The sequence below is a fragment of the Tinamus guttatus genome, unplaced genomic scaffold (genome assembly GCF_059628265.1).
Source record: "Tinamus guttatus ecotype Peru unplaced genomic scaffold, ASM5962826v1 Tinamus_guttatus_pri_ptg000060l, whole genome shotgun sequence".
NCBI lineage: Eukaryota > Metazoa > Chordata > Aves > Tinamiformes > Tinamidae > Tinamus > Tinamus guttatus.
In genome coordinates, this window is record NW_028288594.1 from 957,743 (window position 1) to 985,069 (window position 27,327).

General features: G+C 37.2%; 1 protein-coding gene across 2 annotated transcripts in view; it reads right to left on the reverse strand.

Annotated features, from left to right (window-relative positions):
• Window positions 1–27,327, reverse strand: part of UBR3 (ubiquitin protein ligase E3 component n-recognin 3) — a 95,438-nt gene that overhangs the window by 39,292 nt on the left and 28,819 nt on the right. For both annotated transcript variants that reach the window (XM_088519448.1, XM_088519447.1), the window contains exons 9-27: window positions 25,067–25,246; window positions 24,144–24,277; window positions 22,388–22,474; window positions 21,703–21,768; window positions 21,524–21,613; window positions 20,467–20,595; window positions 20,331–20,383; window positions 19,546–19,679; window positions 18,962–19,047; window positions 17,942–18,083; window positions 17,355–17,451; window positions 16,187–16,328; window positions 12,288–12,392; window positions 11,249–11,422; window positions 10,998–11,027; window positions 9,699–10,159; window positions 5,449–5,537; window positions 1,294–1,443; window positions 710–843 (exon numbers count right to left, since the gene is read on the reverse strand). In XM_088519448.1, coding sequence (XP_088375574.1) covers window positions 710–843; window positions 1,294–1,443; window positions 5,449–5,537; window positions 9,699–10,159; window positions 10,998–11,027; window positions 11,249–11,422; window positions 12,288–12,392; window positions 16,187–16,328; window positions 17,355–17,451; window positions 17,942–18,083; window positions 18,962–19,047; window positions 19,546–19,679; window positions 20,331–20,383; window positions 20,467–20,595; window positions 21,524–21,613; window positions 21,703–21,768; window positions 22,388–22,474; window positions 24,144–24,277; window positions 25,067–25,246 — 2,483 coding nt within the window. The remainder of the gene's footprint in view (window positions 1–709; window positions 844–1,293; window positions 1,444–5,448; window positions 5,538–9,698; window positions 10,160–10,997; window positions 11,028–11,248; window positions 11,423–12,287; window positions 12,393–16,186; window positions 16,329–17,354; window positions 17,452–17,941; window positions 18,084–18,961; window positions 19,048–19,545; window positions 19,680–20,330; window positions 20,384–20,466; window positions 20,596–21,523; window positions 21,614–21,702; window positions 21,769–22,387; window positions 22,475–24,143; window positions 24,278–25,066; window positions 25,247–27,327) is intronic.

Sequence of the window (27,327 nt, forward strand, 5' to 3'; positions counted from 1 at the left end):
CCATTAAGCAACAAAAATTGGCTCTCAAAAGGATATATGAAAAGTTGTAACACATTGCCTCCTGTTTTATAAAGAAATGCAAAACTTGACTTGGAACAGCTAACAAACTCCAAAATATACAGTAATTTTCCAGTAATACAAAACCAACCTTCAACAATTTTCTCCTGTCCCTTTCTTCCTATCCACTCCTCTTCCACTTTTTTGCACAGACTCAGAAAACTGCTAAGGGTTAAAACTACTTCTCCCTCTTACTACCGCTGCCAAGTTAATTTAACACACTGTAATTCCTTGATCTGGTTCATGGAGCGAACTACAAGAAAGCTTTTGCTTTTTAAGAGGTGCGTAAGAAGGCAGAACCACATCTCATTCACATGGTCACACTGACCTGTGAAATACCTCTTCTAGCAAAAATCTGCAGGCATATTTAATAAATATTATTGTCTGTGAATATGAGAGTTGACTATGCCAAAATCATATACAAGGGAAAGCTAAACACTGTTTAAAAAATAAGGACCTCATCAGATGTAAATACATCCATAAGTATAAATATATCCGTAAGTATTATAACATCACAAGCTGTTTATCTAAAAGTAAGCATGAAACTAGGAAGACTTTTCTACGCAGAGTAAATTTAGTACATTGTAATCCCAATTACCTTTTCACACAACTCAGTTCTTAATTGGTAGTTTTGTTCAAATCCAATACTTACATCTTTAAAGTATCGCTGTAAAATCGCAAGCCTCACATCATGCAGTGCTGCACAGGTATCCCAAGGGTATATCTGCTCCTCCTCGGTGGTTGGCAGCTTCCTTGGCTCAGGGCTATTGCGACATTGTCCCAGGACTGTGTACAGAAATGAAGCAAATTAGATTGAAACAGATAACAATAAGGTGAAGAATTACGATAAAAATCTTCACGTTCTGGTTTATAGCCAGTAAGTTTTTTTAAATGATATTAAAAAGTAGAAAAATGCTTAAAGAAACTAAATATTGAAAGTCATGGTTTTTAGTGGTTATAAACACACACACAGAGCTATTCTACTGTCTTTTCTTTAAAAATATTTTCCTGCAGGTCTGTTACATACTGCTGTGTTTAGAAAAGCAAATAGGAGCAAGGAGCGAATAAGGTAAACCCTGTTCACCCTTTCCCCAAGCATTTCAAGGGTCTCAGTACCCTTACACCTAAGTGTTTAGAGGCCTCATTAAGTACCATTCACAAAGAAATGTGACTGTTTCTGAAGGCACCTTAGGCCTCCTTGTAACAGTGCTTGTCCAGACAGTCACACATTCATACCTGAGGATGCTTGTAAGAGCACAACTAGTCCTGTAGGTCTCTCTTCAGTAGAAGGACCACTCTGCCCACAAATAACACAATCATATATTGCCTCAGAAACATGCTGTTCGGATGTAGCTATCTCCATGGCAATATCAGCATCTGGTGACTCTAAAAAAGAACAGGAAAACTGATATTAAACAGAAGAAATCAAATTACATTTTCACTGAAGTAGTGACCAAAAAGTGACCATTGAAGTAGTTTCCAAATGAAAAATCTTTCAGTCTTTTCAAGGTCTTTCTCTCCTTGATTAAACAGGGCAAGGCATATGGCTTGCCCTATTTAGTCAGGACTGCTTTCAGGAGTGCTTTCTTCTGAAGGTCCATTGCAAACTCATTAAAGGATGGGCATGTTGAATGCAAGGCAGCATCTTTCTTTGCTATGAAAACTCCATACAATGCTCTCACTGACTGGGCAGAATCAAAATTATACTGCTTCAGTAGGTATTGATTTCTCAGTCATTTACTGAGGGTCGTAAGAAAATGAACTACAATCTTCATTGACCTACAGCTGTTAATATTGTACGCACATTTATCACCATCTAGTGGCAGTCAGCTGAACAGTGAATAAAAAAGCAAAACACATCAACAACAAACATTTTTCTGTTAAAACTCCAAACAATCAGAAAATCTAGCAGTAACTGTAAAGCAGGAGAGAGGAAGTAAATCCTACAGCTGTTTTTCAAATCAAACATCTTTGACATCACCTCATCATCATATTGATGATGTACAGTCACAGGCTTATCAGTATATGAGGACTATGAAGTTCTTATCTATCCTTTTCTATAACATTCTCAGTAAAACACGAAACATGCATCCATTCAACATTTTTAAAAGGTGAAGTAAGACAATGTAGCATGGTAATTTCATTTTGACCAGTACAACATAAGTTCTCAGTTAATATTTTATTTATGAAATATCATCCATTAATTGCTCTTATTCTCTCAAACACAAAGATTATAAAAAGAAAAGGGAAATATCTAATGGAATATGTTAATGTTTGCAAATTTAAATTACTGAAAAAATATGTATTGATTTACTTAGGCTCTGCATTGCTCAGATTAGCACTAAACAGATCAATGAATATGCTTTGTATTCCTGTAAAAAACGCCTTTTTCCTTTGCTGCACTTTTAACGCATTTTCACATTCAATTGTCATACAGTTTCCCAATGCGAGAAGCTCCACATTTAACATATGTAAACATGGCATTTTATTTCTAATAAGTACTTCTCTCTCTATTGCTTATTTTAAACCTCAGAAAAAAACCATAGATCTTCATACTTTGAAAGTGTTTCCAACCAACTCAGTATGTCCCAACCTATACTTTTATGTCCTACAGACCTCAGTGATCAAATACATGCTTACTTTACAAGTGCTTAGATGTAGTCCAGGGCTAATTTGGCAAATAATAAAATTTCAAGGGAACTAAATCTTTAGCACCTAGGACTACTTCCTAAAAAGCGTATCTTCTTTGATTTTGGGAGAGAAAAAAAAAATAACATCAGTAGAGGAAGTGTATTTAGAACAGAACCAAACATTTTTTAATTTCTTAGAAAATGAGACTCAGGGTATAGCAAGTTTGAAAGAGTAGATTTTGGAATGGAGTAAAAATATGCCAGTGGCAGGGTGCAAAAGAGAGATTACAGAATGCTATGCAAATGGTGACCTTGTTCTTGTCCTTCCTCAGTTTCACCCTTGTGCAGCATCTGACCCCACTCTCACTAGCTTCATGATCTAGCCAGACTGCCCCGGACTCTGTTTCTCCAAAGTTTTAACCTAACTGATTTCATAGAAACTTACCCTTAGTAATGTCAAGAAGCAAATGGGAAATACAGGATAATGATAAGTGGCATTGATATCAATTCACTGAGTTTCTCTTACAAGATTTGTCTGATGGTATAGTCTGATTTTCTAGCTACCTACAAGATGTTCTCTTTGCTTTTACAGATCATTTCAGAGGTAGGTATAATAGAAACCTCACTAAATAGAACAAAGTTAAAATCATGGAAGGAAGATGAAAACATTTCAAATTTGACAGAAATACAGGACTTTGATTTTCTCTCTTTTTATTATTTTTTTTCATAAGTTAATTATTTAGCTTTTGGTTTTGTACCAATACAGGTGAGAGACTCAAAGTTACAAAATTAGCCTTTGCTGCCTCCTAGCAAATACTGATCGGCGTACTACCATCTATACATGTGATGTTATTACATAATGCCTTGCTGACTGAATTTTATTTCAGTTCAAATTCTCCAGAGTTTAAGGGTATGATTTGCTCTCCCTTCTTTACACCTGAGAAAATCCAATCCAAAGGGTGGTGCAAAACTGTCCAAACACAATGAAGGCAGTTTACAACCTCTGACTAGTCAACATTCTTCCTGACACACTCAGTATGTCCCTAGCATCAAAACAACTATTAGCATGCTAACATCTTTTGCCCTAAACCAGCACGTATGTTCTCAAGAGATCAGTCCCTAATTTATTTTTCTATCTGGGTTCACAAAATTGAGTGTTAAGAAATGTATGTCACCTTGCTTTCAAACTGTGCACTTTTTTCAACCTAGCTAGTGCCAGCAAATGCTTCAAGGACAGAACGATGTCCTGCTGAGAGTCACATCATTGAAAGAATTGTGAGAAACATTCCATACGCAGGAGGCACTAAAAAAAAAGTGAGCCCTTCAGAGACAACAAAACTATTAAAGGAATGCAGAATTTCTGGGCAATCACCCACTTAAGTGGTTGCCCAGAAATGTCTTCATGAAAAAAAAAAAAAAAAAAAGTTAAAATGTAACTGTAAATGTAAAATGGTTCATTAAACCAATTCTATCTCCTGCTGATTTTGATATGTAATTAACAACTCCTACATTTTATGTTAAGAAAAATACAGTTATTCATTGCTTAAATACTAAGAAATGTATTTCTAAGCACTGTGTACCTACCACATTGACTCATGCACAAGCATAGGCACAGAAGCCTAGGTTCTGACAGTACAGAAATTAAAGGTTCTTTTTAATATTTGACATGTGTAGTTAAAATCAAATATTCCCAGTTCACCACATAAGGCAATGCTGACAGGGCACTGACTACAGCCCTTCATCTACAAAATTAAATTAATTACCCTAAATACAGCTTATGAAATATCTGTGTCTTCGTGTTGGGTACTGCACATCTTCCAAGGTTAACACCATACATATAGTCAATTTTTGCTAAAGAACTTTTTCCCGGTTGCCATATCCAAGACCTTCATAAATATTAACAGCTAAATCTTCTCAGCACCCCACTAACTGAAATGAACACAAGTTCAACAACCCAGCTATCTTCAGACAAAATGAGAAACCAGTACAATGCTAACATTCAAATTAAAAACCACGAAGCAGACTATCTGACTGACTGAGAAGGGAAAAAAATCCTGCTTTCAAAACTGCTTATGTTCAATTAAACAATCTAGATGAAGAAAATAGTTTCTACCTCTTAATTAAAGAAAATGAGACTGATCAAGATTAAGGAGCTCTCTGTAACAAAACCTGAAAGAACATCCTTAAGAAAAAAAAATAAGATATGAGGACTGATTCTGCTGTAAAGCCTGCATTTAAAATAGTTGACACGGAATACAGTACTATAACTTGTAATACTGAGGTGATCTAATGATTATGCTTTTCTCAATTCTATATTTAATTTAAGAAGCAAAAACCTTTATTAAAATTAGGGAAATTCTCCACAAGAAATTGCAGTAACATGTATTATCACAGCTTAAGAAAGCATAGTCTTTAAGAAACAGACTAACTTTCTAAAGTTTTATATTAAAAAGAGAATATTTTGATACATCACACAAATGTGACCATTTTATTCACTTCATATTAAGAAAAAAAACAGAGTAGACTTATGTACATCGGATGTCTACATCCACATGTTTTCAAGACTACTGAGCTTATTCACTAACAGTGGCCTATTCAGTATTAATCCATCCTAGAAGAACACAACTTTAAGCCTCTTAAGAATTACCAAATGCACAAGTGGATGTAGTGGAAGCATTTTCATTTAACCATTTGATTAAAAACACTACTAACATAAAATTTAAAACAAAAAAAAGAAGTAGGCAACCAACGAAAAACTTACCAACATCCATGGCGGTTTCCATGAAACTTTTTTGCCTTGAAGCAAATTCAGCTAGCAATTTCTGTTGCCTTTCTCTAGCCTTCTGTCGTCTACGTGAAACAAGAGTTGGGAAAAAAAGAGAGAGGATGCAAAGGAAGCATAATTATGAATAACTTATTTTCCAGCTACAGCTCTTCATGACAGTTTCTTCCCTGCTCCCTGCATCCCAGACACTGGCCAAGGGCAGTTTTAACTGACTTGGAGCAGTTTCAGGTTGCCTCCATACTGAAGCCTCTGAGCTCTCAGAAGCCAAGCTGACTTCAACAACCTTTTTCTTTGCAGTTTAACATCACATTCCCTTTGTAAATCAAGAACATTTGTTTCAGACCCATTCTTACTTACCCTGCCATTTAAACCGTATTAGTGACCTAACTTGTAATATGATCAGCCATTCTATAATTCGCTTGTTAACTTGCAAGCATGAACTTCAAAATAACAAAATCTGTTGATGGCTCGGTGAAAACACGGTAGAGGAATTTGTCAGCTAGCAACCCAGAAAGTGATTAAGCTCCCCCAGTGCCTCCCCTCCGACCTCCACTGCGGGGCTGCTCTCTGCACAAAGGACAGCTCCCTGCACAGCCACTGAAGACCAGCCTCCCAGGGCACCATCCAAACCTGGCAGGCACCTCCAGCTCCCCTGCTGCCTGCAGCGAGGACCTTGGCTGCCCTCCTCAAATCTCCTCTAGCTCAAGCTAAGTTTTCACCTGGATCATTTGCTCTTATTTCTTGGTAGCACATCTTTTTCCTTTCTTGTTCTTCCTGCTTAGGTCATGGCTTCTAACATTTACTGCCCCAGTTAAGACCACCATTAAACCATATTTCTGTTACCAAATTCATCTCCTACTCTAACCTTTCATGTCCTTTCATTTAGGGACCACGCCACTCATGAAATTCCCCTCTTTCTTACAATATGCTGAGACAACACTTACATAATGTTATTTCTGTTCAGTCCTTATTCCTGTCCTCGATTATTTGCACTTGCTTTACCTTTTTCCATCCATCAGTATCTTTCATCCCCTGCAGCATGTTTCTTATCAAACAAGATAACTGACAAGAGATTTAAAAACATCTCTGGGCATCGGCTCGCGCCGCAAGGGCTCCTGCCCGCAGAACCGCAGTGCCAGGCGCTGCTCCGGCCTGTTTGCACAGAAAAGCTTCAACAGCCCTTCCTAAGGGCATCTTACACATGCAGAGATCTCTGCCCATCTATCTGTCGCTGTACAGCCATCATTTCTGAAAATAACTTCTGTGCACCACAGTACCGAGACTCACTATTTTAGGAACCGTATCAGGGCTTTCATTAATCTGTTTTTATTTATTCCTCTCTGGGATTCTCTCAGTATACGCCTTTGCTAAAAGCAGAGGGACTGTAAATAGAGGCCTCTAATAAGAAGACATAAACAAACCGTGACAGATTTGGTGCAGCTCAGTAATTTTCCATGATGGCCCACAGGGCCCTGACACTGCAACCGAAAAACCACCGCAAGCAGCTGCAGCGCACGGGGCTGCCGTCGCCATGGTGATAAGCCCTGGCCGCGTGGCCATCACAGGCCCCAGAAACGCAGAACAGCAGCACTGCCCGCTTGCGGCCTGCTCCACCTTCACAGGTACCAAACCGGGCTTGAAAAGCACAAAACAGAAAGAAGAAGAGGAAGAGAGAGGAAGAGAGAGAGAGAAAAAAAAAAACACACACAGCCCTGACTACAAGAACAGTGTAACTCATGAGATCAGTTGGTTCAGCCCTGACACTCTGTCTTAATACATGCCACGGATCCCCAAGTCACCATGGACACAAGGAAGAGACAACTGGAAAACCTTTATTTTCCATCACTATATTTGCCTCTGAGCTTAACTGAAAATAAAAGTGCCCGAAACAGATCCAGGCAAGTGCTAGCTTCTCCACAGAGAGAAAGGAAGAACCTTGTATAACCACCAAATTGCACAATAAAGAGCTTATAATCAATACATAGCCTTTTTTTTTTTAATTTTAAATCCAAATCATCCGAATCCCGCATTTTCTGAAAGGTTGCATACTAAACCTTGATTACTTTGCTCCATTTACTGAGCTGTTACAAGACATGTTAAAAATAAAGTCATTAACAGAACACTTGCAAAAAAATTTGATTTTTAGAGTAGATAATTGTAAAAACATCAAATGTATTTTTGTTTACATTATTTTAAAATAAACATACATTCAGCATTAAAACTTTACTATCTGTTTAAATCTTCTGAAGCTGTTGGACACAGCAGAGAGTTTAATGAAAAATCTGACAATGTCACAGATCTTCCCACCTTCACTTGAGGAGATGCTAATGTTCTGAGACACCCATTTCTATGAACCAATCCGACTTAATGCGAATCATAAACTTTCTAAAACAGTATCTTTTTAAGTTCCTTAACTTTTCTAGAATTTCCAGATATTGATATTCTTATGGCCTACTACCACATTTAAATACACCAAGATTTTTTAAAATTTATTTTCAAACAAGTAAAAAAATATAAATATACATAAATCACCTGAACCAGATTGCAGTATGTTTTTCCCAGAATTTATAGAGCCACAAACATATAGTCCGGCTATATAAACTATAAGTACCCTTGGCATGGACAAGCGAGGGCTTGTGCATCCCAGCATGTCTCCTACCCTAACTCTGTTCAGCCTTGGCACCTGCTCTCTCTGGCCACCCCAATCTCCAGGCCCCAGCCTGCTAACCTCAGTCTCTGCCTCCCACATTGCAATTCCCGATCTCTCTGCTGGCAACTTTTGGCACTAGCTGGTTACAGCACCTTCCAGAAGCCCTGCTCCAGCCCCACTTCTCCCAGCCCGAGCCCCAGCCTCTCTCCATGCCCTCAGGCATCTGCATTCCTGCTCCACACTTTTCCATTCCCATCACCTCTCACATCTCATTTCCCATCCTAAGATTTTCATTAAAACTTGGTTCTCCCATCTCCTAGTCATCTCCCAGTATTTCTTCCCTGACCTAATGGATGTCCCTGTGATCCGGACATGCCAGCTTTATGTGTTTCCACAGCTGTTCGCTGACTAGTACCTCTCACTCACCACTCCTCCTTCCAGTGTTGAGATTTCACAGGTTGCCCTGTCAGGCTCAGTTCTCACCTCCCCTTCTCAACTCTGGGTGTCTGACTCAGGATGCTTGTGGTCCCTGTTGCACAAGGGCCACCACGGTGTTTGCCAAGAGCACAGCAGCAGCCGCCACCACTTCTGTGCTTGGGAACTAGTGCTCCTACTTTGAGTGCTCAGGGGACTTGCTACTTCCCAACTTCAGGAAGGGGAAAGTAATGTTTTTCATGGAATGCATTGGCAAAAAGGCAGTGCTATTAGCTCACACAAGTCTAAATAAATGCTGTATGTATACATGAATCAATGCACTCTATATGAATAAAAAAAATGGAAGTAATCTTGTGGTTGCGCAGTTAAGCCCCAAAAGTTAAAGAAATTTGCACCTTCGTGTATATTATATGTAACTGTGATTATGGAGTTTAGTGGTTTTCTGTTTAACATTCTTGACACTTGGTTTTATTTCTGTTTCTGCTGTGCCTTACTCTTCCCACCAAAACAGAAAAGGGAAAAACACAATCTGTTATGTGCCAATATGTTCCAATCAAAAAAATCAGTGTGTGATAGGAAAAGAAATGCTGAAAAACAAGCTTAATAGATGGACTATAAACTGAATATTGAACAGCTTCAAAGTTTTGTTCACCAAGCACACAACTTCCCTTCTTACTCCTTCCACACAAAACTACAAGGGCTTCTAGGTTGAGGGGAAAGAGAGGGAGATAAAATTGTATTGATTGTTCTCGGTATTTAAGATGTCTCTGTTTTGAAGTCCTTTATCTTGCTGACCTGAATCTATAACATCTGCAAGTTTCTGGGCTTGCAGGAGCTGAGAATTATTGCCCTAAGATAAATCGAGTACAGGTATAAAAAAGTGCACAGAAATTAGAAAAGGATATCTGGCTACTTTAAGGGTTATCATGTATAAAACAGAAAATAATTTCAAAGTTTCCTAATTTAAAGACTTACAAAAGCAAGATGCATTTTCATCATATGTATACAAAATAGGTAAAGACCAGAAATAGCAATATATTTTCTTTAATTTGTGTCAAGAGTAGAGGTAGATCAATCAGCAGATGCAAACACACTCTGTTCTACCACCTCATTTACTTAGTTTTTTTTTTTTTAAACTTACCTTTCTTCTTTATCCAAAGTTTTCTTCTCCGCAGAACTGATCTTTTTTGGTGGCACAGGAGGTGTCACCTTTCTGCATATCTCTTCAATTATACGTTTATTCAGCCTGCTCTGTATTGCAGCTTTCAGTAAAATTCTTTCTACTGCTGTCATCCCATCACCATGAGAATATCTTGGAATTTCTGGGTGGATTAAAACATCCACATCATCTAACCATGGAGGATAGTAAGAGTTTTGTTTTCCTGAGAGTTTGTGGTGTAACTTGATCAGCAAGGACAGTATACTTTCTTTGACTTCGAGAATAGCTGTGGTTAGCTGTGGTGTTGCACCAGGTGCTGACCATTTCATTGATGTTTTGGGCCGAACCACCTGACTTGCTTCACTGCTGTTCCGATTGATGATCTCCTGAAATTTCTTCCTACGTTCTGCAACCAAACTGAACACTTGAGCTGTCCCCGAGTTCTTGGGGGGAAAAGTAAAAGTTCACATTTATAGTAAATAAGTTATAATTACTAAATAAAACTACAAATATAAACAAAATGCATAAAACTAAAGGCAGTATTTTTTAAACTAGAAGAGAGAAGTTCAAACGATAAGAGTTCCTCTCCTCTTCCAAAAGTGTAATGAAATTTGTTACAGCAGAATCCTAATCCTGTATATCACACTTTGTTACAGAGATTTGTTATATACAGCTACATGAAAAGACAAGTATAAAATATTATCTACATTAAAATAATAACAAATATGTAGCTTTGCCCTAAAAGAAATACCTCCTGTAACAGTTTTGTTTACATCCGACATAATTTTATCTGAATCACTGTATACAGAATCAATCTTGAAAAGGTATCTACTGACTATAAATATTTCAGGATTCCACCATGTATGCATTAATTTTATTTTCCCAAAAACAGATTTACTTGCCACTACTCACTTAAAAAGCGCTTCTAACAAAGTTAAACTTACCTAGATTTGAGAAAGTTAGGCTATTTTACATTATTAAATGTTAGTAATACCTTGGTGAGACAGAACAGGACTAAATATAAAGCTCAAGCAAAAGCTAACAAAAACATTTTATATTTGATAAATAGCATTTATTTAAAATATATATTAAACATTTAAATATATTCCATTGCTCAAAAATCTATCACTTAAGATTAACATCAAGAGCATGAATTACTGCAAAATAAAGTAAAAAAAAAAATCAGAAAAAATTAGGAGATGTCACTGAATGTTAAAGTGGACACAATTAAAGCCAGATTGCAAGTTAATTGCTTAGAAAACAAACTGCACACAAATCTACCTCTCTCTGAAGGCTCTTCCGCCTTGAACTCTGGTAGATTGAGGACAGAAAAGAATGCATTAAATATGTCATTTGGAAGGAGATGTGATTTGAAATAACTTCTATTCCTGTTATCTATATTCTTTGGAAAGATTACTATAAGAAAGGTACTTTAAAAAAATCATAAAAAAGCACCCCAACAAAAACAAAGTATTCAATAGAGCAATAACTTAACTGCTCACACAAGAAGACTGGTATTTGCATATACTTACTTGGGAAGAAGTTAAACCATCTGAACTGGTACTTGCAGGTGGTTCTCTCTTCACTTCTGGAGCAGTTTCTGGCACTCTTACTCGGACATAGTTAATGAAGTGACGCATGTTAGAAACCAAGTTACTACCTGGAAACCAACTGTCGTGGCAGCGCTCTTGTCCACCAGCAGACTCCTAGAAAAAAACAGCTTAGTGTGCACTCCTATATATGTTACAATAACTCATCCTCTCTTCATGAGATAAGAGCAAATTGCTGAAAAGAATGTACCTTACTGAAAATGATACAGCTCTTAGAAATTATTACAATGACTGGTATCTAACTTGAAATTACAATGCAAACAATTAAATAAAAATACACACTCAGACTGACTGAATATAAGCAAATACATCCAGTGTTATTTAACAAGAGCAAAAATAACTACTCAGTGTAATGCAAAGATCTACAAAGTCTGTATCAAAACATCCAATATATACACAAAATATGTGGGGAAAAAAAGGTGGCAGATTTTTAGTCAGATAAGGCACATTAAACACCAGGAAAAATTATAACCAGCGTGTATGTTAAGGGAAACTGGAATAACAAAACTAAGAATTCTCATCAAAAGGATAGTTAAAATTTTGGCTAATTGACATCTCATGATTTAGAAGACGCAGAAGTTTAGCAGTAAAATGTCTGTTATTATTAGATTTTCAGCTGAAAATCTAACAATTTAAACAAGTTTTAGACTCCTTTCTCTGTAGTTTTGAGCACTAACTTACAAAGCAGCATGATCTACACTGTCAGAAGACAAAAGAATCCTTAACTCTAAAAGACACTGTCATAACACATGACAAGATGTCAAATTCTTTCACAGCTGTGTGCAGTTTTCTAATATTTCTTGTTCAGCTGATCCTTGCTTAAATTAATAAAACTGGTGTTTTGTTCTGAATTCCATATTAAAACCACTGCTTTAATAAACATCAAGGGTTTACTTTATGTGAATGTTCCTCCATTAGACAACAATTTCATGTCTTAATGAAAAATTAAATTTATTCTTACCTCTTCATCTGACTCCTGTTCTGGAGAATTTTCCAACCCCAGCTCAATCAAATACAAAACCATGCAAAGAACATGTTCTGACAAATTCTGATGATCCATCAATATCTAGGCAGAGAAACAGACATTTTCAGCTAAGAAGGTTTTTAAAAATCTTTTGTATTTTGCAATCTGACCTTCTCACCCCACTCCTCTCCTGCAGAAGAAGTGCCAAAAACCTGGAGGACATCTCTGACCTAAACTGAAAGTCAAAGAAAGCAACGAGAAGTCTCTTGTAAAGAAGCTCAAGGTACTACAAACTATTTTCATCTCTGAGTATGATAACCAGATTAGTCACTTCAGGAAAGGTATAAATTCTTGAGCTGCACAAGTTAACTTACTTTTTTTTTTCTTTCTTCTTTCTTTTTTTATTAATAGGACAATATTTTCTCAAGAGCGGTATTTTGAGATATATCGCAAGTATCAGTATACAGAAGAGGCTGGGCAGGAAGAAAACTATAGCAACACTTGTTAGCCCTGGAGTCACTGAGATCTAATTCTAGAATTCAAAATTTTCTTTTTTTTTTGTACATTAATGCCTTCAAAATGCCATATTTGGAAAGAGACAGCTTGAAAAAAAAGTTAACAAATGGTGAACTGCCCATTCAACTTGCTATAGTGTTTATTCTGAAACATCACAAAGCTATTTTAAACACCATTCCTTTGGTATGATTGAAAGGACCAAAAAGGAGAATTCCCAACTGAGTATTGTGTTATAGCATTTAAAAAGCAAATTGGAAGAAAACCAAGAAAAGCATGAAGGTAACAGTAACAGAACACTACTACAAAATAGGACAAGTCATTTGGGATGTGTTGTACCAACAGGAGAGTTGCATTTAAATGCTAGAAAATCATTATTCCACTCAGCCCATTATGACTTCAATATAAGTAATACACAAAAGAGTGTCCTGCTCATGAGTCTTCAGTTTATTTGATTTAAGAAAATCATTTTGAGGTTTATAAAAAAAAAAAAAAAAAAACTGCGAGCATCATGGCAAAAACAAGATTTTACTGTCTCTTTTCACGCAAACAAACTCTTATCTTAAAATTATCACTAGTCCAAGCTGTGATTTATTTTAACAGGAATGTGCCAGGTAAACTTGCTCAGTTCCCACTACTGGCAGCAAGGAGCAAAGCCCTGCAGCCTGCCGGCCCCCTGCAGTCACCAGCAGTCAAGTCCTAGTGCCTGAGCACCAGGACATGATGCCCGAGCACCCGGGAACACCAGAAGTGCTAATGTGAAATTAATTGAGAACCATACGCACATAACCTTCATTTTAATATTACAAACAATAAACAAATGCTCATGTCTGCAGGAAACTAAGAGAGAGAGGTAGAAACTCTTGGATCTTAATCAACCATATTTCCACACACAGCTATTTTAAAAGTAAATAAATAAACTTCAAAATTATACATCAAAGTGTCCAAGCAAAAAGCTTTCCAAATAGAAAGGGACCTTTTGTATCCTATGTGTATATGTATGCCTGTGAGCACACAGATGCACATATTTTTCTTTTAATACAACTTGAATGTTCCCAGAGGGAAAAGCCGCACTGAAATGCTGAAATGAAAAAGCAGGACAGCTTTCCTCTTGAGGATGCTCTGATTCAAGAGGAACAAAATTAAAAGAACTTGTAAATTATAACAGAAGTGGACAAGGAAATACATTTAAAATGTCCTCACAAACAGGTTTCCTTCAGTGCTACATTAGCGTGAAAACAATGAGCAACTGGCCAGTCAGAAACAAAACTTAGCCTGGTTAACACACCCCAAAACACTGAAAGGTATTTTATTGTTCTCCTTTATGCAGCCCCAAAGGGCAAGAGACACAAGTGCTGGTGCAAATTAGCAAAGTTACATGAATGCACAAAGCAGGTCATGTAAACCCCTGCACGGAAGCAATCACTACATAACCTCTAACTTCTACAAGGTAGGAGAAAGGTATTTGAATATTCCAGCCAAAAGTGTGTCCTAGAAAATGTTAAGATTGACAAGACTTAGGTCCTTGAAGCTCCTTATTATAGTAAGAAAAAAACATATATATGAGCAAGGCAGTAAAGGTGATGCACCGCCTCCCTACAATCTCCGTTTTTGCTCCACATTAAAAGCCAGTTTCCCAGGGTGACTCCCAGCCTCCTGCTCTGCTCGCCCTCAGCAGGGAGCCTTCCTCCCACGTGTCGCAGCTGCTCCCACGCCCACGTCCCCCATCGTGCTCCAGGAATCCCTGCGCAAGGATTCCGCAGCGCTTGGCTCTGGCACGGGGCTGCCAGCGCGCGGCTGATGATCTTGAGACTTCTGCACTTAACAGAGTAGAACAGGAACCCACTGACCACTTGCAGGCTGGCAGTGTGTGCAGATCGGCTAAAATTAGGTTCAGAATCTTGATAAAAGGATGGTTAAAATACGGGAAAGTATTTTGGCCTGCTTTGTTCTTGGAAAATCATGCCAGAACTCTAAGCCAGCATGAAAAATGGCAGCTGCTAGGTAGATTTTGGCAAGGTCCTGAGCAACTCAGAAATACCCGACAATAGAAAACTTTGAGCAGCCACAAGGTGCTCTACTACCAAGTCCCGAACGGTACAGCTTCATTCAACAGCCTCTGCACAATACGTGCTGTCTTCTCAGTAACACGGTCCATTTATCACGGATAAGGAAAAATAGTAGCAATTTTTTTTTCCAAATATTTCTAATTTACACTATTAAAGCAGATTTCTGAAACTGCACTTACTCCACAGCAAAACCTATTGTTTATTAAAGTCGTAAATTTATAAGAATTATAATGTTCTCGAGGGAAAAAGAAGTTATACAGGTAGTCTACTGAATTAATTCAGATAAAATCTTACGACTGTATTCATTCTAGCGATTCATATTATTATATGATATTTCAGTAGGAAAAAAACCCCAGTTAACTCCATAAGAGCAAGCATGGCTCTATAAATGCCATATAGTTTTATCAAGAGATATTTTCCATTCAACAAAAGCTGGAAAGCTACAGGGAGCAACAAAAGGAGCATTAAAAGGAACATCTGCCCAGCAAAAAGTGCGAATGTGCCTCAATCACACCACATTCTCATAGTCCCACATTGTGCTGCCTTTGCAGCTCATTGCTTTGAAAGCACTTTCCAAGCACAAAGCCCAATTTGGAGTCCCATTTTCTGATGAAGGTGCTCAACAGAAAGGCTTCATTTCTCCTTAAAAGTGGGCAGCCACTATCTAAGACAAAACCAAAATAAATTTAAAGGCATCTATTAGTGAAGTGCAAGTGCTACGACACTATTAAAAGCCAGAACATATCCAGGAAGTGACATTAGAAGCACCTGCACTTATGAGACATATTTGCCATTTAAGGATTAGAGCCACCCAAGGCTGTCTACGTTTAATCCTGTTGCTTTACAGGTCTGCCTTGGTGCCAAGGATCACCACTCACAGCAGGACACTCCCCAAAACCCTCAGAGAGCAACAGCTTGGCAGCCATGGTCCTTCTTATAGTGCTCCTCAATGTGCAACAGGACTGCTCAACTGCTTGCTACCTGTCCTGTAAGGGTGCAAAATGCACAGTGAATATCGTAAGAAATCATCATCATAAGCTTATAAATTAAATATGAAGTACTACATATCTCTAAATCACACAGTTCATGAAAGGAATATGAAATAATAAAAAAGGCAAATTCACCCCCTCAATTTTTGGGCATTGTGACTTGTCTTTAGTTTAACTACACAAAAAGTGAAATCGTATCCTCATCATAAGAACAAAAATAAAAATATTATAAAAGTTTGAACATTATGTACTGTGAATCTGTAAAAAGAGTCAAGATTAAGAGGAAGTAAAATATTTACTTTGTTAATAAGAATTATGCCCATACCTTGTAAAGCAGCGTGAACAGCACAATGTGCAAGGTTTTGCAGTGTAACAGCTTTACGAGACCTTTGTAACTTGGATGTAGCGGGGTTCTCTTCTTGTAAGGAGGCCATGGGTTCCCAGGGAATTTACCACTTTGCTTTAAACTATTGAAGCAAAATAAACTTACATTAAATACTGCAATAATGTAAATCACTTTTTGTTCACACAAATCTTAGAATTGATGAACATTTGTAAGCCACTTAATCTATATTAAACAACATTTCAAAAAGCTGGAATGTACACACAAAACATATCCAGTTGATTTTTTCTGCTGCCACCAACGATTTAAGTGTCCTTGATAGCTCTGGATACTGCAGTAAATTTCAGAATCCCTTTTTCACTTTAACAGGCACATGAAATGGACTGAAAACTTCTACCTCACCAAAATCTCCCATTTAATCAGACATCTACCATTAAAAATTCATATGTTTAGAATTGGATTCCAAACAGCTAAAAGATTCCAACACTGCAACACCAGATATCATTAGCTATTGCAGCACCACCATACCCTCATGTTAAACATTAACTTCACAGCAGACCCGCACTGCTAATGATCAGCTGGTACCCAGTGCATTAGACAGTGCAAATACTTAACAGATTGCTACCTCGCTCAACCCGCTTACAGCACACGTGTATGATGACCCTTTGGTTAAAAGAACAAGCAAAGGGGCATGGGGCAGAATATTTTTTTTTAGTTACTTTTTATTCACAGAGTATTAAAGAGAGAGAACTAAATGAAATTAATTGAAATATGAACAAGGATTTTTATGAGCAAAAAGGCTGTAAGGGACAGAATTGAAACCAAATCTTCTCGCTTCTTAGAACTTGATTTTTAAACTCAACTTTCCTGTTAAATATCTGGTATGTGATGACATTCACTGCTTTGTCTATGACCCTTTGGACAAATTTTTAAACATGCATGGAAAAGAAATAGACCAAGTTCACCAGAATCTTGACAACATCTGTAATTTCTTCTTAAAAATAAGTAAATAAATGTGTACTGAAAACATCAGTAATATAATTAGCATCCCCAGACAGTGAAAACATTAATACATATATATACAAAAAGAAGAAAAAAAACCCTGCTGTGCAACAAACAACAGTATGCTTTCTGAAACGATCCAACTTACAATGCAGTGTATCTGTCCATTGCAGACTGCACGTCTCTACGGTAAACTGTTCGAAGTATTACCATTACGGGGTCAAATTCCTTATCCCAAACTTCAGCTGTTATTTAAAAGAAGCCACACATTAAAATTATCTTCATAGACATTACATTTTATTTCAGATTCTGTTCTTAATCAGCTTTAGCTATGTAAGTTGTTGTTACATAATTATCTTTGGCAGCAAAGCACAGTATTTTTTACTTATTACTAATAATACTTTTTTATTAATAATCATCTATTAAGGCAATACATCTCTTCCATTTTACAGCTTTTAGTGTCTTGTAGAGTTTTTGTGTTAAATTATTTACAACGTGAAAAAACACGCAATCCTGATAAAGAGACAACTGAAACTTGTGCAAAGAGAGAAGAAGATTTTAAAAGTGGTTCCAAATATTTTTAAAATTTAAGTAAAAGGATTTCTCCCATTTAAAGTATATGGAAATAGTTCCCACTTCTTTTCCATATTCCTCTCATATAGCTCTTTTCTTTTGGTGTAACTGAGTTAAGCATCTTGCCCCCAACTATGTTATAAAAGACACAGGGTGCCATACCTTTAGGTGTATACATTCCTTGTTGCATGGAACCTCCAGGTTCAAAGACAGGAGCTTTAAAATCAGCAACTGCTGACAACACCGATTCAAAGCTTAAGCTTCCTGGAATAATACCGCTTTTAGGATTTGGATTTTCTGGAATGTGATGTTTGTATTAAGGAAAATGAAGTTGACTTCACTGGGGAAGACAGCATTTTCCTTTGTCTGACATTTTCACTTACTTATTTCAGAAACCACAATTTGGCAGTGCCCTGTTTTAGCCACAAGAGGTCCGTATCTTCCAGCTGCACTGGAGAAACAAATATTATCCAAGTGAATCAAAGCATGCTATCTGAGATATAAAAACTATCTGTAGTGTATATTTTAGAGCTTCTGTGCTAGCCTCCATATATTCTCACACTGGCTTTCTGTTGATAACAACAACAAAAAAATTCATTTACAGCTAAGTGCAGAAAAAGCAGGTAAATGCTTGTGGATCCATGGGTATACTAGGTAATTATCATTCTCGACTATTTTTTGATAGTGATACTCGGCCTCTTGACAATTTCCAAAATTACAGCCAGTAATCACTAACACTTATGTAAGTGATTGACACACAGTAATCACTAAGCATAAAACAGAGGTTTTCTTACAAGTGGTAAGAAGTCTTCTAATATAAGTGATAAGCAATCACTTATTTTGAATTCTAAACATTAGGCATATAACTATTTTAAACAATAAATTAGAGGTGTAGGGGCAAAAGAAAATTTCCCAAACTTCCTCACAGAGTCTTGGAGGGTTAATGGGTACAGGAATGAAATAAAGAGAAATAAGTCTTCAAAAAAGAAAAAAAAAAAAGTTCCTCCTTCTGTATTAAAAAAAAAAAAAACCCAAACAATAAAAAGTACTGCACATGTTGGATGGAAGAACAAAGTGGAAAGAACAAATGCTTTTGCTCATGATCAGGCTCCAAAATCCAACTGCTACCAAAGTACCTGCCACTTTTAGTCATGCACATTAGTTAATATACTCCAAGGATATGAGATCCAATAATGAGCTGTGCGTCCTGTCATTCATACAGAGTTGGGCTACCATCTCTGCTCTGAGGATCTCATCATCTGTCATTCCTAGAAGGAGGAAAATAAAATAATAATACAAAAAAGCTCAGCATACTTCACTCTCAATTTATTTAAACTTAATACAAACATTAATATTAAATAATAATATAGCACTATAAAAAGCACAGCAATAAAAAAGACAAAAGTTACCAAAGACAAAAGCTACAAACTTGTTTACAAACTAGTAAAGACAAAAGTTACAAACTCGGTCAGAGAGACACAAACTATAAAACTGCTTGTCTTTCTGAAAAGAGAAATGAACCTTAAATGTGGCATGTGGTCATCAAACATGCAATTCTGCCACTTCCATTAAAATTATTTTTCTCTATTTCTATGTATTCTGCCTGTTTGTAATTCATAAAGGATTAAAATTTCAAGGAAGATGAGACCAAGTGCCAGATTCTTTAAGTTACTAGTTTTCAGTCTTATGATAGCTATTAAATGTTTGGAAATAAATTAAAAGACAAATTATTTAGATACAAATATCCCTAAAGCTGTGATTCTTACCTAAATGCAAGCGAAGACTTAACAAAAGAACTAAAAACGTTAAGGCTCCTTCCAGCATGGACCTTTCATGCTCTGAATCAAGAACTGTATTCTGATGCTGCGATGCCATTGTTAGCAGATCTACCACCTTAAATCTGTGTAACAAAAATTCAAGTCAGAAACATCAGTCCTCAACATTAAAACAATAATGGGAAATGTACTGATAAGCTCAGGATACTATGCATATAAGCCCCAAATTAATACAAAATGCATACAGTGAAATAATACACAAACTTTTATTTTTGATTGTTATTTAACTACCTGTGGCATGAGCTATAGCCACTTTCACTCCATGTGAAAATTTTTGGCATTTATGGACAAATAAAAACTAATATCAATCAAGCTACTTTCATATCCTGATAAATACCCAACAGATTTAGACTTTTGGGGAAAGCAAGCATCCCTTCCAGGATTCTCACTATAGCAGCTCTCCACTTCTTCATGCTAACATATCCTGAATGCCTGCATGTAAGAATACATAGTACTTGAAAAACTGAAAATGCTTAGAAACAGACATCCGAAACATTAGCTGAAAATCAAAATCTAGACCTGAATGAAATGACAAATGTGAGATAGTTTGGCTATAGAGGTATGGGATAAATATAACCTTTAGCTATGCAGAATCATAGCATTGACAGCATTTACCATTGCACACTAAGGTGTCTATGCACCTTCTCCCTCCCAAAACCTAAGTTAGCCAATAGCTGGCAAAGTACTAAGGAAGAGTATTCTTCTTTGGATCTTACCTTTCAAAAACTGATGAAATAAAATAATCTGGGTCAAGCCTAGAGGCACAGACCTGTGGAAAGAGAATAAATTTATTCACTGGGATTTTTTTTTCTGAAGAAACATTGGCTTAGGTTTTCGGAAAACACAACTTACTTGTAGCAGATAAATGTCAGGATCAATCATGGAATTACAAAAATGAGATTGCACATAAGTCATTGCCTGTCCTTTAATTTGTAGGCCATTCCTCACCCACATGTTGCTGTGAATTTCAGAAAGGCTTGCCTGTTCAATTTAAAAAAAAAAAAAAAGTGTGCAAACAGAGATATTAAGCTGTTTGTTTCAGTGATAACTGGTCATCAATCTATCACTCTGTATCACCCTACGTGTATACATATATAGACATACATATAAATATATTCTTCTCATCTCAAAAACAGGATTGGAGGATGTAAGTCAATTTTAAATAAATAACCAAATACTTCAAAAGATTTATCAATACCAATAAGCGGCATTTCTTGAGGCAGAAATGTATCTGCATATAAGACACAATATAAAAAGTTCATGTTGGATGATTTAATAACAAAGTGTTGTGCAATTTTTTTTGTGAATGTATTATAGATGATGAGAGTAATTAAAGTCAATGAAGTGATGTTATTTTTTATCTTGAAAAGCACTCAAACATAAGATTATCCATGGTTAAAATAACAGCTTCTCCTGACCTTTTTTTCAGCTTAAAAATAAGTCAGGTATAAAAGCAGCATTCATAAACACTATTCGCTTTAACTTATATGAAAACAAATAAAGAGCTAAAATAAATAAATAAAATGCTACAGTGTCATGAAATGATCCTCAATTTAAGACTTCAGGTTTTCAAATTGACATTAGATTTCTGTTTGTACTTCAATTCTGTGAACAAACTACATTCAAATTTGGCTATCCTGTTTGAAAGTGCTATAATAAATATTATACTTCTCATAATTACATTTTCAAGTAATGTCATATTTAACTGTCAACAGAAAAAAGCTTATCCTAGCTATTTTGCATATTCTATTTATTATTATATTTCTTATTTTATATTCCATTATTAAGACACACCCCACATTTTAATGTAATTTGAAATATACTTAAGTGATTGCTGTTAAAGAAAAGAGTATCAGATAGAAGTAATGTTACTGGACACCTATATTTCTGCATCAAAGTTCATGCATACCTGAATTTGTAATGGGTGTATCATTAGTTTCATCAGCATCTCCTGATCTGGCAAGATAGTATCCAGATCTAGTTCTTGGCATTTGACAGCCTGGGTACGGGAGGAAATACACACTTTATTGAACAATCACACTCAACAGGCAATTTCCATGTTCTCTGCGACTATAAACATCCGCTTACCTTACTTAAAAACATGGCAAAGTAACGATGCAGTGGCAAATGAAAGGTAACTTGGTTAGGAGCTGGCTGAAAGTAAAATGCAGATATTTTAGTATCATGTATTAAGAAAAAAAAAACACACACACAAAACAAACAAACAAAAAAACTATGAATAACTTTTGTCACCATCACCAAAAGCAATATATTGCAGGTCCTCATTTGATGGACGTACTTTCTACTACCTAATATTACTTAAGCCCCCACCACCAGTGCCTCATAAACATCGCATGTCCAGACTGCTACGGTTAATCTCTTGCTGAGCTCCTAGTAGTGAATGACACTTGGACTCAACCAGACAGTATATTTTGCTAAGGTATAAAAGCTGCCTCCCTACTGCCATATCATCACTATCCTGTCTTGCCACTGCTTCTGCTCTTCATTCAATTCAGTGGAAGTACTGCAGTGGCACTACTTTTAAGACTCTCAGAGCTTACATTTGCACCAGGAAATCTAAACCTGTTAGACTATAAAAATATAGCATTGTAGTAAATAACATTGTGAATATTATTGTGCAAATTTTACAGCAAAGCCATTTCAAGAAAGCAATTCTTTCTTTTTAAATCAGTGCATAGAACAATGCTTTAATTTAATGAAGAAAAGATCAGACTTTCACTGCTCTCTGCTTAAATTCATTAAGGATACATACCTCATCTACAAAGTTGATAGCATCAAACCAGTCCTGAAGAGCTTCAAGGCAGTACCTGACAACATTTCGTGTGTATTCTTGTGTCTCCTGCAATTCAAGCCAAAAAAAAAAAGAAAAGAAAAAAAAAAAAAGGCTGTATTACATGGTCTGAAACGGTTTTAAGTGTCATCTGTTAGGAATAAATATGGTTATTTTTACATTACTATGCATTTTATGCCCTCAGAATATGGGAACTAAAGGTATTAGTAGAGTTACATTGCTATCCTAAGAGGTGATAATTTCAATGGGAAGAATCAAGCCCCTTCAGGCTGGGGTTAGTGTCTGTTTTAATTCATCCTTTTATCTTTACCAAAAAATTAAGAAACAAAAGCAGAAAAGATGTTCTTCCAAGCAATTGAAAAGGGGTGCTTTATTTCTTAAGTTTTTACCTATCCAATGGTTATTATAGAATATAATTCCATGAACATAAAATCCAGTGATAACACAATACTAAATATATCTCATAATGCTTATATTAATAGATCTTAACAATCCTCGTTATAATTATGCTAGGTATAATTAAGTCTTATTACTAGAACGTATTTCTGGTTGAATCCTGCGTTCCAAGGGCCAGGGTGCTCTGGCCCTGCAGGGGCACGTGGAGGTGGGCAGAGCCAGCTGCTCTGGCACCGCGGCACAGACAAAGCTGGGTTCCTCAGGGACCTCCCCTTGAATCCTCCCTTCCCCTGCGTGCAGCAGCTCCAAGCCCCTCTCACGCTCCCAGGATCTCCATATCACAGCAGCCTGAAGCTGTGCTAACACTGCCTGGCTTGCCCAGTCCCCTCTTCCCATCACAACAGCTAGGTATTCTTAACAACTGAAGGATTCTATTTTTACTGTAACTTACTGTCTAGCAAACAGTAACAACTCGCTGCTGGAGTCAGGAGACAAAGAGGCATCACAGCCCACATTACCATGTTCCACCTCATGCGGTCACTAAATCAGAACAAACGTGTAATCGCTACATTCCCCTTTACATCCAAGTATCGACTTGCCATCAATCAGTATTTGCACAATCAATACTATAACCAGGACTTATTTTTCTCCTTTCTCTCGGGGCAAGGGCAGAGGGGCTCCACACACTGATCCTGTCCTTCCTCAGCACAAGGGCTCCATCTGTGCACGCAGTCTGGACACATCCTCACCTGCTCATCTCACCACTGCACAGGATGATTACAAGTATGAAACCTACCTTCATCACGTTCAGAGAAACAACTGATCACAACATTATATATTTGGTAGGCAAAGACAGCAAGAAACAAGTCTTCAAGACAAAACAGCCTGATCTTTCAGATCTGAGAACTCTGAACTAAGTTATGATACACGTGGATGCTTCCACTGCCAAGCTGGCAAAAGGCAACCCCTCACAAACTCCTCAGCTTGATTGCAATCTTCCTGAATGCAAACTGAACTACTAAGCAGTATCCAATGCTTTTATAAATACCCTTTAAGAACATCCTTTAAGAAATGCATCACTGTAATGATGAGTAATTACCATCAAGAAAACAAAACAATGCTTATAAGCTTTACAAAAAGAGGAGTCAGAGGCGGGGGGGGGCGGGGGCAGGAAACCACACAGGGAAAAAATGCATAATTTAAATAAATATATAATTTAAGCCACTATGGACTCTCTTCAGACAACACAGGGGAAAATTACAAAGGATTTCTTGTTGCTTGTTCTTGAAAACATGAAAAATGACAGATAAATATTACCTACCCTAACTTTGCAGTGTGACAGAAGACCCCACATTGGCTGGGCACAGGCTTCCAGCTCAGCAGCAAAGGCAGCATAGTATGTCTGTGATTCAAACTCCACATGCTCATTTAATTCGCGTTTATTTAAATTCATGCCTGCAAAGATATAAGCAAAGTTATACAGCAAATATTTAATTATTTCTAACTGAAATGTCAAAATGTTATATATCCACAGATCTACCAACAACAACAAAGTACAGAAGACATGATTAAATGTGTCTTATTTAGCAGCAGGGCAACAGATGAAATACAGGGACAAGTATCAAAACTTAAACAGAAACGGATCAGAAGAAAATGATGATTTGGCTAGTAAGCACTGTTTTTTTTGTTGTTGTTTGTTTGTTTTTTGTTGTTTTTTTGTAAGGTGACATTAATATGGACTGTAGCCCATTTACTTTGAGCCTCAGTGAAAACATTTGGACCGAAAACACTTGCATCTCTTGCCAGGCAGATGTTTTTCAGCATTGAGAAGTCTGTGGTAAATTTTTGTTTGTTTGATTTTAACAAAAATGTTCCCTTCAAAGCAACATTTAAAAAAAGATACAAATTCATCAGATTTGTGTTTAATATCCAATATTTAAATTCAGGGTTTTGCCAACGAAACAGCTCTAGTACAAGTTGCGATTTGCACTAGTGGTACGACTTTTTGGTTTCTACTGAACTATTACGCAAATGCTCTTCACCTGGTCTACACAGGACAATGATTCATTAGAAGACTGGTTTAAAATCTGTTTTCAAGAATACATTGGACTCCTCCGGAAATGTTTTCTTATGAGAATACTAATGAAATAAATATTTAGATGCAGTGGTATAAGAATTTTGTTAGTGTGAATGTAAAGCTGTCTCAAGATCCTTGTATTAACACTGACTATTGAAGTCACATACCTTGAAAGAATGATACAAAATTCATCCACGTTACCAAAAGACCATGATCTTCTAAAAATTTCTTTGCCACGCTTTGGTGTGAGAGTATATTTATAAAATCACTAACCAGGGGCCAGTAAGTATTATTCTTCAGTAGTGCTTCCCCACAATTCACCACAACATGTAAACTGTTTTCTTCATCTAGATTAAAAAAAAAAAAAAGTAATGCTTATTCTAACTTCTAAACAAAGTTCTAAGATTAGGCAAGAATAAAAAACTAGGATTCATTGTAATTTTGTGACAACACAGAGAGGAAAATGCAGAAAAGGTTATATACTTGGTGGCACCCCAGATTGTTTTCTCATGTGGTACTCATTGATGCAGTTGCCATCCTGGCAGGAGATGCACATGCTCCAAGCAAGATCACAGCCTTTGAAGAGCAGAGCCCTCTGAGCCACAACTACCCCAATGGAGTTCTAACAGACCACAGAGGGGGTTTACTTCATTTTCCCATGGCAGAAGAAATTTCCCAAAGGAGAAGGGAAGGAATCGGGGTAGGTGGAAAAAAGCATCCTCCTCGACTCTCAGAAATACATCCTCTATGCTATTAGATAAATATCTTGACTTTTGAGAAGAACCTCATAAAAATAAACTTTTATGAAAGACAGCAAGGACAAAGGATAGGGCCTGGAGTCATTATTCATGGGAAATGACTTCCGGCTCCTATCTTTCAGTCGCTGTTGCAACTCAAGACAACAGAAGAAAGACTTCAGATGGGATAATCTGCCTGGGGGGTGGCTCTTGTTCAGTTTAAATGCATGAAGGACCCTTGCAGTTGTCCTTTAGGCAGATGAAGGCATCAAGATGAGAGCAAGCAGCATTGTAGAGCCTGAGCAAAAACCCTGTCAGCAAGAGATTCCTAATGTCAGCTCACACCTTGCGGCAGAGGGGCTCTACCTGGGCATGAAAGCAACTTTTTTCTCTCCCCTTTAACTACTGAATTTGTTATTATTATTATTTTCATTCTGAATCTGTTTTGTTAGTTCATTGATACAAAGATAAAAAACTATCATCCTGACTGTTATTTCAACAGGGCTTTTTGCATTTGCAGTTGCGTAACATTTTGATGTTGGCAGGTTTTACTTCTCAAGAACAAGGCGCATGCAAGGAGCCGAATCACATCTCATCCTGAAAATGTGCAGCCCGTGTCGCTCACCACTCAACAGAAACCTTGGTACAATAAGGCAGTACAGAACTTAAATTCCTCAGTTGACTCCCACCTATTCAGCCGGAGCACTGGAGGCTGCAGGATGCCTAAAGCGCTCTGCACAACTGGTCAAGCTTCTCTGCTGCCTCCAAGCCCTACGACCACTCACCCACTCCCTGGTGCATGGTGTTCACTCAGCTGCCAGGTTCCCACCTGCTCACACAGTCCATCCCAGAGTAGGATAAACCAGCTCTGCCTGAACACACGTGAGCGTTTTGAAAACATCCAACAATTACACATCCCAGGCTGCCCACCCCAGTAGAGATCAGAGAAGTCCAGCTTTTTTTTTTTTTTTTTTTTTTAAATTGACAGTGGCAAATACCTGATCTTCAGAGTGTGCTACAAGGGAGGGTTATGTAAGGTCAGGCAGAAAGAAAGGGGCTTTTTTAGGGAATGTTTTGATGATTGCTCATTCTCCTTGGGGTATAAATACTTCTCTCATTAAAAGTTCGTGAGAAGAAAAATGCTGATAGAGAGGAAAAAAAAGGCTCTAACAGCCAGGGGGCATAAATCTTTGTAGGGATCCAGTTTTCTTATCTGTACCCATGTTTCTTTCCATCCTTTCATACCACATGTGACAGAAATATGTTGAACTAGTAGCACTTTTGAGTTGATGCCAACGCAGTTCCTAGGTCGGTGCTCTGCTTCAGAAACGTGGTTTGTCCGTATTAACTTGCCATCCACAAATACCTTTAGCGAACTGTAAATTTTCCATAGATATCAACCATCCAAACAGCAATTAACATTCGCTAGCAACGTAAAGTACACCTGCCTTAGCAGGTGTAATTACACTATATGTTCTGGTAGCCTCTCTCCAGCACCTTTTATTAAGCTATTCCCTGGCTAGATCAGCAAACTTTATCTCCTTCAGATACTAAATGATCTACCTTTTGTTTGTGCAAGGGGCACAAACAGAACACTTTTTCTAAACTTATCTCACAAGCATAAACTTCTAACAAGACTTCTCACTACTGCTTCCAGCAGTGTAGGAGGTGTCTTCAACTACAGAAAACAC